At 35.9% G+C, this 11,766-nt stretch overlaps 1 protein-coding gene across 1 annotated transcript; it reads left to right on the plus strand.

Annotated features, from left to right (window-relative positions):
- Window positions 1–469: 469 nt before the first annotated feature.
- LOC121244736 (VQ motif-containing protein 8, chloroplastic-like) lies at window positions 470–1,484 on the plus strand. Its single transcript, XM_041142934.1, has one exon. It carries the CDS (start codon window positions 558–560, stop codon window positions 1,218–1,220), a length of 663 nt encoding a protein of 220 aa, XP_040998868.1. The 5' UTR covers window positions 470–557; the 3' UTR covers window positions 1,221–1,484.
- The last annotated feature ends 10,282 nt before the right edge of the window (window positions 1,485–11,766 follow it).

An 11,766-nucleotide genomic window follows, 5' to 3' on the forward strand; every position in this document is an offset into this window, starting at 1 on the left:
TATTCAAACAATATTTTATTTAACTCATTTAAAATTATCTTATTTCATCTCTTCTCACTATCCAAATGAGCTTAAAATAAACTTAAAAAAGGAATGTATTTTGCTGGTAAGTTGGTATGTAACCACACCAACTTATTAACAAGCAATAGAACTAATAACTAAAATTTTGAATATAAAGAAAAAATAATAATAATAAATAAATAAATAAAAGAAAAGAAAAAAAACCGAACAACTTGTCCGCCAACTGCGCCGTCGATTTCCTACCGAAAAAAAGGGCCAGCTAACAAATGGTAGCGTCTAAATTCTTCTTTCCGCTAAACCCTAAGATTTTAACACCCATATAATATATATATATATATATATATATATATATATATATATATATATTCCATGTCAACGGTCAGGATTGCTGGCGATCACATATAGCCTTGTTTATATATATATGTCAGCCTCGATCTCAAACTCTCTTAATTCCCAGAAACAAACGTACAGTTCCATATATAATATTAGAGCAGAAAGTAGGTTTTTCCTGATTTTGGGTCCAAGAATTTTAAACTATGAGACCTGCAAAGTTCAATGGCGATGATCTTCATGAGAATTCGAGGAGAGAAATCAATGGCGTTCGTCCTTCTCCGTTGAAGATCCAGAAGGGCTCCCGTTTCATTCACAAGCCATCGTCTTCCACTTCCATCTCTTCGGTTCCATGCATTAATAATGTTCCCGCCAGGCGGCAGCAGCAGCAGAAGCAACCCCGGCCGCCGGTGATTATATACACCCAGTCTCCAAAGATCATCCACACGCATGCAAAGGATTTCAGGGCTCTCGTTCAGAAGCTCACCGGCATGTCGTCGCGGTCAAGTAGTAATAATCATGAAACAGATACTGCACCGGTACCGCCTGTTCGTCAACCCCATAAGAGCAGCGGCGAGAGTGCTTTTTATGTGGAAGGAAATCATATTCGTAATGTTAAGCCTTTGAGTAATGATGATAATGATTCATCATCGGTTCTAACTGAGGAGAATTCCAGTGGTGGCTGTGGCGTTGATTTCAAGGCAAGTTCGTTCTCTATTTCTTCAGCAAATGAAAGCCAATCTCATCCACATTTTGCTGATATCCCTTCGTTTACCCCGAATGACACCGATTTCTCCGGCTGGACTGGGCCGTTTTATCCATATCCTGATTCGGCAAACATATCGCCGGCTGTTTTCAAGTTTATGTAGGGATTTGCAGAATATTGAGATTGTTTAGTGTTGGTTGGTGGGGTAAAGGGTTTTGAGGGGATTAGTCAGTTTGTTCATAAGTTTAACTTTTAGGTGTGGATTTCTTTTGTTTCCTTTTGATCAGTTAAGAGTAAAAACAGTTGAATGTGAATTTCTGGAATTAATAATTAGTAGAATCTTTTGCCATCTAAGGGAAGTTTGATCTGTGTCTCTTCTCTTCTGATTTGTATGGCAATGGTTTCCTATAAATAACAGCAGTGCGTTTGAAGATGCAGCATGATTTCAACATCCCTATTCTCTTTCTAGCTAGAAATAGAAGTATAATGTTTGGACACTCATGAATTAAGATGATATCATAAGCATATAATAGGAAACAACTTAATACTGGACCATAATTCTGAACCAAAAGCTATGCACTTTCTCCTGCACACTCTGATCTGTAGTGTCATCCAGAGCTTCTTCTCTCCTGCTCCATCTCTAGAGCTTGCCTTACCTCTGCATTTTTAAGACCACTTCTTTCGGTATGCTCCAAACTAGGGTTACTTCTCTCATCTGCATTTCATCCCTCTGGTAAAATCTCTCCACTTTCAAACATCCCTTTCATCTGGTAAATACCGACACCTCACCTTGCACTTCATCTTCTTCAGGTGGACAACACCCTCATGACAGCTTAAACTTTAAAGACAATTGGTAGTTTAATATAGTATTAAAGTAGAATTCATGGGTACTTCACTCCATTAATTAAAGTTAGTATTCTTTCCAATGCGTGGAGGTTTGCAACAGGCTTCTCGATTGAAACATGATAGGCACACGTTCATGATATGAACATTCACTAATCCAGAATATAGGTCAAAAGCCCTCAGTCAAAGTCCTTGGAATATCAGAGGCTGTCTACTATTCATGAAAGAATGGCCTCCCAATCTGCCTATACACTAGATGTAACACTCAGGCCCAAGGCCCAGGTGCAGCTGAAGCCCAGCCCGAAAGACCCCCAATAAACGGCATCGTTGGTGAGTCTCTTTTCCCTCTTCGATTTCTCATTCCTGGCAGTTTTCTTTTTTTCTTTTTTTGCTTTCTGTTTCTTTCCTTTTTCCCAGCTGTTCTGGGTTCCGAAAACTTCGAAAACTCCTCCATCCCGTGCACCTGCCCCCCCCCCCCCCAACGTGTCCCTTTATTTCGGTTTCTCACATGGAAAACTTCTTCACCATATCTTGAATTACTCAATTTCTTCCTCTCACGCAAGTTCTAGTTTGTCCTTTGCAAGTGCTGCAAGTTTCCTCCATGGGTTGTCGAATCCCGTCGCCGTTAGCTGCCCTTCCACAACGGTGAGCCATCTCTCTCCCTCATTCTCTCTCTCTTCTTCCCTCTTTGTTTCTCTCACTTTTGCACTCACTCTGGTTTTTCTTTCTCCTTCCATGAAATCTCTATAATTTTGTGGGTAGTTCGTGGGTTCCATTAAATCGGTGTCGCCGGCAAGCACCATCTTCAGAAACATTGGTTTCAGCGCCAGTAAGCCACTCTTCATTTACATTTCTCTTAAAATTTCGGGTCTCAGTTTCTCCTAGTTTTCAAGTTGTAAGTTTTACATTCTAATCTTTAACCACTGAAACTTTCTTACACTCTGTTTTCACCCCAATGTACACACTGCTTTTCGCATCACTCACGCATTTTCCCCTCTTATTTCTTTGTTGTTTTTGTTGTTGTTACACACGAACTCCTTCACAGAACTCTACCCGAACAGATTTCAATTGCTGCCAATGTCTCTATATTTCTCCCTTCCATTGTACTCGAACTCAAACGTTTAGTAAGACCCTTGCTAACGTTGGTTGTAGTGTTGGTTGGAATTACACTACTGCAATAAGCTTGTTACAACTTATTATCTATATAAATTTGTGGTGTTTTGTGTTTTATCTGTTGGATTGTGGTTGCTTATGTTGAAAGTCTTGAAGTTGAGGAGTATGATTATTTGGATGGTTTTGTGAGACTGTTTTGAGCTAGTAATTGGGATTTTTTAGTGTTAATTTTTGGGTTATTATAGGGTTGTTCGGGTTTGGTTAAGTGGCGGTTGGATGGAGATTACTTGGTAGTGCTAGAGTGAAAATATTGACGGTTTGAAGTGGGCTGTCTAGATTTACCTTATGGAGAATTTTAGATTAAAAATGGGCTGGTTTAATTTTTTATTAATTGAGCTTAGGGGTATACCTGTTTGGATTATTAATTATGTGGTATACGTTTATTGTTTTAGGTTGCGAAACTGTTAGAGAACAGACCTAAGGCATATCTTGTACACGGAAGTCAAGTAAGCGGGATTCATATACTAGTTTTGTATAAAAGAAATAAAATGATGTTGACTTTGAAAATAAGCATGTTTGTTTTTGAAAAGAAATCTGAAAACAACCTCAGATGTTTATTTTGCATATGCATAAATTCTATATAAGAGAAAGTATTTTCTGTTATGACTGATGTAGGCATGAGCTAATTTTGTACATTTTGTTTCTGAATTATGCAAAAGAACGAATATGAAAATCTAAAAGTTTTTGTTACGAATAAATGAAAATATTTTGATTTTGTTTATTTCGAACATGTGAAATGATCTGATGCTATTCAATACTTTGTTTTGATATGATATGTCATCTGAAAACCTTGGCATGAAGTTCTGATTCTATATAAATGTGATTTGATTCCAATGATATTCCGTTATGTTTCTGTTAAGGCCCAGTCACGGGTATAATGGTGGTTTATAACTCTACTACGGGGTGAAACATGGAATACGACCCAGCCACGGGTATAATGGTGGTTTATAACCCTACCACGGGGGTTATACATAGTATTTTTCTTGATGTGATGCTATGAGGTGATATGAATATAATGTTTCAATTTGGATATGCGAATGGATTTTCTTTTTGAGAATAAGTTTGTCTTTCTGGAAATTTCGCTCTAATGTTTTGCACAAAGTTTTGTTTATGTATTTCGAAAGTAAAATATGTTGTTTCTACTTTCTGAAAGAAAATGTTTTGTTCTGCATATCAAACATTATAAATGCTCATGTTTACATGTTAGTATATACTCTCTGCTTGCTGAGTTGTTGATAACTCATCCATTAATCTTCATAATATTTTCAGATGACATTGATGGTTTAGCTGAGGGTTAGTATTAGAGTTTGTGGACAAGATTAGCTGTGAATAGTTATTAGGTATCTCATGGTATTAGTGTGCTGTTAGATGTTATTTAATTATTAAGTTGATTTCAATGGATTTAGACGGTTTATGAAGACTTATGTCAATTTTATTTTATTCTAGTTTATTATTTGAGACATGGAGAAAAGTTGATATTTTATTTGGATTGTTGTATTAAGGATTTGATATATGAGCATGTATGGTTTATTAATTGGAAGTATTTACGTTTGATTTGAAGTTTTGGAAGTATATATTCTTGGATTTGGAAATATATTAGTATTGTCGGAGTTGATTATCAAGTTATATAAGCTAACTCTCTAGACCCTTGGAATCGGGGCGTTACACCAGATCAACTTCTCCCATGCCCCTGATCTTTGGCTTCATTTCGTAGACTCCCACCAGACGGCCGTTTATCTAATTCCACTACAGAATCACTCGCAAAAATAATAATGGGAACTCTGCCACCAATCGATTTTGCATCTGTCCTAGGAGTCATGAGTACAAAGGCCTAGCTAGCTATTATCTAAGCATTAAAATTTTCTTTTAACCGTACTTGGAGATTGAATTAAAATCCATGACTCATGGAGCGTCTACATGAATTAAAATGGTGGGTGAAGTAGTTATTTAGCATCTCTCCAAACTGTTTGGTAATATTCATCTAAGCCTTATATATCCATTATTAATGTATCTATTATGAGGAACAACAAGTATCGAAGTCATGGTGTAACATAGTTCAAAATAAATTACACACATCTCAATTTCAATTACAAAACTAAATAGAGTTTGTTGCATTTTGTGGCCATCATATCATGAATCAACTAGCATATACACGCATAAATGCATAGGTGAAAAGTGTTGCATGCACGTAGCTTTTACTTAGTGCATGGTTTTTTCTCCTAGGGCAAGATATCAAATGGAAAACTGAATGGCAAAAGGGTATTGTATGAGGGATATAGACGGGTCCTTTTTTTACAATGAAGCAAACATGTGGAAGGCAAAGTTAGAAATCTGTTCAAAAGTATGCATATCATATAACTCATTGGCCATGGTACAGAACTCCATTTTGGTTCAGCATTGATCAATAATTTCCAATAGGTAGACATCTCACATTTGTGAATCATCGCCTAGTTAATAACATAGCTAAGTAATTATGGAGCTGCAGGAAGTGGGAGAAATTGGAGAATGGCAACTGGGAGCATGAATATTACATAGCTCTTTGGTGCAAGAATCAACTTAGTGTTTTTTTAATGTGGCAGTAGTACTATTGTGCAGCTGGGTTACTATTTTGAGCCCCTTTTAGAAACAAATAACATCTTCCACTCTTTCCACAAATTTTCACAACCATCTTAAGATCTTAATCTTGAAAGTGTGAAAACATCTTGTGAGACCCTACTAGCCTCAAAACTAAAGTAGAAATGAAAACTTCGAGAATTGGGCATGGGTTGTAAGACAAGGAAAGGGAATTCTGCTTGACTTAAGGTCGTGTGCCTAACAAACATAATCTAATATTGATATTAGACATATTCCCATTATTTTCGCCCTTACGAATATGATTACATGATCTATGGAATTTTTCAAAGAGATCAAATTTTTTCCATGTGAAAATATTAATGTTAGAAACATGTCACTTTAATATAATTGTCACGTACATCGACAAGGGCAACAACAATATGGCGTGGTCTGTCAAATGAGGTGCATGGCCTATGAATGAAAATGACTACACGAACCCAGAGATAAAATCCAGTGTTTATATCATAATCTAGCATACAAAATAATCATGGAGCCCCTAAGTAACAAATACGACAAGCAAGCGTATGCTCCCCCACCTGACCTTGCATGGCAACATGTAGCCTGCTATTTCCAAGAGCCACAAATGGGCGGTAATTTTGTCTGTCTGGTCATGCACGACTAGCATGGAGCTCGACAATAATGAATGCGATGGACACAAAGCTTGCCACTAGTGACAATTGTATATTTAAAGCACAATGTTGCCAAGCTCGTCAGCCTAGGCTCTGGGCTCCCACAACAAGCATGCCCAGATAAGCTTACTCCCAACCAAGCAGCTAGTAGGCATGAAGCCTTCAAAACCCTCATCACAAGAGGAGCACATGCACCTCGATTGAGTCCACCAAAGATATGGGCAACCAAGTTCACATGGGGAGCAACATCAGCAAGTAGGGGTCCCACCACTTCTCCACCTCACTTATTGTTGGGTGGGTCCGAGTTGTGTTTAAAAGATGATATGTTGTATGTGTTAATGAGAGAGAGAGAAGAAAAATCAAAAAAGAAACAGGCCAGGAGGTTCGCCGCTGTAAGTATGAGAGTAAGAATTTGTCTTTTACTAACATTACATTGAATTTTTGAGGTCTCATTTTTTTGTCCGATATTTATGAAATTTCAGTATGTTATTCGAGAGATTCATTTTGATTGGTGCTAATTGTTAAAGTTTCTCTCTGATTGTTTATTGCAAATACCTAATTGGTGAGATCTTTCTTATTGCTCTGGTTGATATCCACTTGTATGGAGATGATTATGTGTTAAACCAAGTATAGATATTCTTAATGTAATGGTAGACTCTAGGATTTGCTCTAGAGAAGACAATCTGTAAACCTATTATTGTTGATAGTGGAAGTTTTAACCAGACTAAGTTCCTTGGGTTTTCCCTTCACATTGGAGGGTTTTTCACTTAAAAATCTTGGTGTCTTGCTTATAGGTTACTTGATTTTCTTTATTCTTTTTGTGAATTTATTTTTACTAGATTTTCCAATTTAATTTGCACAAAGAAAGGTAGAAAATGCTTCATTCCATTTTTTTGTTTTCACCCTAACAAAGTGGTACTAGAGCTTGGTTGATTATTTTTGCTAAATTCATCTAGTAGCATGATTAAACTCACTTATTCATATTTCTCAATTTAGGAGATAACGATGGAGGATGTTCTGTATTGCACAAAGTTATTTGAGCCTACTGATTTGGCTAGTGTTAAACAATAAAAGAAAACTGATGATGAATGGAAGAAATTGAAGATAAAAGCTATTAATCATATCATGCAATGGGTTGATCAAAGTGTCTTCCATCATGTAGCCAAAGAAGTAGATGCTTACAACCTTTGGACATAATTGAAAAGTCTTTGTGAGTGAAAGACTGCACAAAACCAAGCATTTAAGATAAGAAGAGTTGTGAATTTAAAGTACAAAAATAGACAAATTGTTACAAAGCATCTGAATAATTACAAGGTGAAAGACAACATGTTCAATGAAAAAGCAAGAAGGAAAGAGCATAGTATTTCTTCCTACTCAGAGACATTTGTCACAAAAAGTGAGTGAGGAGTAAAAGCAAAGAAAATCATGGTGATAAAAATCATGACAAGTTAAGAGGAAAGTCCACTTCAAGAAAAGGAATAAAATATTTTCATTGTGGTAAGCTTGAGCATATGAGGAAAGAGTGCAAAAAGTTTAAAAATGACCACCTGAAAGAAAAAGATGAAGAGTATAAAAAATAAAAAGAAACTACAATAGTTGCATCTGATGATCATGTATTCATTGTTTGCAATAATGCTCATGCTAATGCCGCTTGTCAGGATTGTACTTTGATAATTTATACAAAACTTATTTTCATATTACCCCATGCAAAGATTTCTTATCTTCCTACACAATTTGTGAAAGAATCATGTGTGTGCTCTCTTATTAAAAATTACCTAATTCTTTCTGGGTGAGGCTATGAAGACAGAACTTGACTTAGTCAAGCTTTCTCGTTTAATTCCTTTTGAGCATTTGAGGGTATTTGGTTGCAGGGCTTTTGTTCATGTTCTTCCTGGGTTATGCACATGAAAATTTTGGTTACAGATTGTGAGATCCAGTTAAGAAGGAAATTAAGAGAAACATAGATGTTATTTTCTTTAAAAATCAAACTATTGAAGATGTGAATCAGAGCAAAAAGCTTAAGTCTTTCAATGAAGAACTTGTTGAGATGGAGTCAATTTTGCCTTCTTCTGTGATGCATGATGAACATGGGGGAGATGTGTTGGAAGAAAAATTTGATACAGTTAAAAGTGGTGAACCTAAAATTGATGATATGAAACCAGAACAACAAATAGAGAAACTTCCATTTGGTTGCGAAGAAGTTTAGTCAAAAGAAACGCATTGATTTTGTAGAAATCTTTTTGTGTGGTAAAAATGTCTTCTATTAGAGTTGGCGGCATAAATTTAGAAATTGAACAACTTGATGTGAAGATTGATTTCCTTGGATGAGGAAATATATATGGAGCAACCATAGGGGTTCAGAGCAAAGGGCAAAAATCATCTTGCGCGTTGACTAAAAAAGAGTTTATATAGACTCAAGCAAACACCTAGTCAGGGGAACAAGATATAATTTGATTCCTTTACGGTTTAACATGGGTATGATAAAACTACTTATGATCATTGTATATTTATTATAAAAAAAAAAAAAAAAAAAAAAAAAAACTCTCTAATGGTGACCTTATTATTCTCTTCCTATATGTGGATGATATGTCGATAGTTTATTGTGATTCTAAAAAAAAAAAAATTGACAAATTAAAAAGAGAGTTAAGTAAGTCTTTTGCTATGAAAGACTTGTGACCCGTAAATCAAATTCTTATTCTTGGTATGAAGATCTCTTGTGCCAGAAAAAATTTTAAGTTGTGTTATTTCAAGAGAGTTATATGAAGAAGGTACTAGTAGTGAAATCTCCACTTGTAGGTCATCTAAAGCTAAGTTTATAGCAGAGTTCTACAAGTGAGAAAGAGAAGGAATAGATGCAAAATGGACCTTACACATCAGCTGTAAGATAGCTTGATGTATGTCATGGTGTGCATATGACCTGATATCTCTGATGTTGCAGTAGTTGTTTGTTGATTCCTCTCTAATCTTGGCAAAGAACATTGGACAACTGTGAAATGGATTCTCAGATGTTTCAGAGGTACTTCCAAGGTGTATTTGTGCTTTGGAAATAGTAAGCCTATCTTTGATCGGTTTACAAATACATATATGACTAGTGACATTAATTCAGGAAGTCTAATTTAGGGTACTTGATTACTTATTCATGGGGAGTTGTGTCATGGTAATCTAGACTACATAAATATGTTGATTTGTCTACCATAGAGTCTGAGCATATTGTCATTACTGAATCTAGCATGTAGTTGCACTGGATGAAGAAATTCTTGAAAGAATTGAGTTAGAAATTATCTACTATGATAGCCAGAGTGCTATTGATCTAAGTAATAACTCAACTTTTCATTCAAAATCCAAGTATATTGATGTTAGGTGTCACTGGATTTGTGATGAATTGGAGATGAAGTTGTTACAAATTGAGAAAGTCCATACTGGTAAAACTGGGTCATACATGATGAAAAAACGTTGTCTATGCAAAACCTTGAAGTATGCAAAGGAAAAGCAGTGGAACCCCTCACATAGTCGAAAGGGAGAGATTTGTTAGGTGTATCCCTCCATGTGAGGGAAGCCCATGTGAGCCACTTAGTGGCAATTTGATCATTTTCAAAAATATAGGATTCTATTTAAAAGGTGATTTGTCCTATGTCAATGAGAGAGAAAAGAAAAGGTAAAAATGAAAGAGAGGAAGGTGATGTGTCGTACGTATGAAAAGTGAGAATATATTTTTCTCACACTTCCATCAGAGTTTAGGGATTATTTGTGGTCCAATTTTGATAAAATTTCAATATGTTATTCCCGATGACGAAAGCTTGGTTTTGATTGATGCTGATCATTAAAATTTCTCTCCAATTGTTTATTGAAATTATCTGCTTGGTAAGATCTTTCTTGTTGCTCTGGTTAATATCCATTTGTATAGTGATGATTTTGTATTGAAAGTTTTAACTGGACTTAAGTCCAATGGGTTTCTCCTTTGCTTTGGATTTACACGTAAAAATATTGATGTCTTGCTTGTGAGTTTTTTGATTTTCTTTGCTCTGTTTGTTAATTTATTTTACTAGATTACCAATTTAATTTGCACAAAAAGGTAGAAAATGTTTCGTTGTATTTTTTGTGTTCACCCTAATACCTATGACCCTCAACTATGTCATTTCAATGAAGCTATAGTCCTTGGACAGAAGAGCCTCGCCTACTTGTATGGCAGGCTCTTGTCATAGACCTCAGCTTACCAACTCTGGTGGTGAACACAAGTCCTAAACCAGCATTGTCTTTAAGGATGAATAATATTTATTGGCCAATCGATTCCACAATTTATGTCTTGTTTGGTGTTAACACAATTGATAAATCTAATTAGCATGAATAAAACAGTCCATACACTACATCCTCACGAACTAGCCAAACTCATAATTAACCAAAATCTACCCTGAGCAGAACCTAGCCTAGAAAACAACAAAAGTCACCAAACAACAAACAAACGAATCCCACCCAAATGATTGAGGGGACTTCAAAGTCAATTATGATGTAGCCCTTTATAGAGACCTTATTAAAATTATTCTTCATTCATGGCACGAACACATCCTAACCACATATCCAAGTGTAGGAGAAGCTTAAGTTTCAATACTTCTAGGTTCTCCAATTTGACACTAGGGGAAGATTCCATCTCCATCCAAGGGGCCACAAGATTAGAGAATATTTGTCATAATTTAGTAAATACAAGACCTAATTAGGTGCAAATTATGACTCAAACTTGTTCGATGTTGTGCGAACTCTAATACGCATAAATGGTTAAATGGCTCACATATAGATTTCAAGATGAAAGCACATCCACAACACTGCCAACAAGTTTAACAGAATAGTTTCACGATGGAAAATACCCCTTTATAAGCCCAAGTACTCCCCCTTCAGCCCCAAATCAGCCATGCTAATATGCTTCTCTATTTGTTTATTAAGGGAAAAACAAGTTTTTAGTTAGAGTTATTCTATTTTCAAGTCGGTACGTAGGGCACACAACTCACATCACTTAAATGGTAAGATTTGATCTATAATTCAAAATTTAAAATTTATCTTCCAACTCAAATTATGACAAGTACACAGTGTGTGGTGTAAAGACCTTAGAATAGGAGTACTCTTTAAGTTATGGTTCCTGAATCACAACATTTTAGTTCTAGACCACTAATTTCCTTCAAATTTCAGAGTCAAATATGGACCATTGGATAGAAAATTCTTAAATGAACGAGATCAAGGCCTCTAGTTGTTAGGAATAGGGCTAGGCTCTGACTTTGACTGAGTCAAAATAGTGAGCTCTAATCTTTGACTCCAACTTAGGTTAAAGGTCATATTGAGTTTCGACTCTGGCTTCAAATCAAAGCCAACTTCGACTCCAGTTGGAGGTCGAAGAAATAGAGACAAAAAAGATGCCTATGCAATCTACTCCTTCTTTGCACTCTGTTGATGTTCTACATATAG

The sequence above is a fragment of the Juglans microcarpa x Juglans regia genome, chromosome 8S (assembly GCF_004785595.1).
Source record: "Juglans microcarpa x Juglans regia isolate MS1-56 chromosome 8S, Jm3101_v1.0, whole genome shotgun sequence".
Classification (NCBI taxonomy): Eukaryota; Viridiplantae; Streptophyta; class Magnoliopsida; order Fagales; family Juglandaceae; genus Juglans; species Juglans microcarpa x Juglans regia.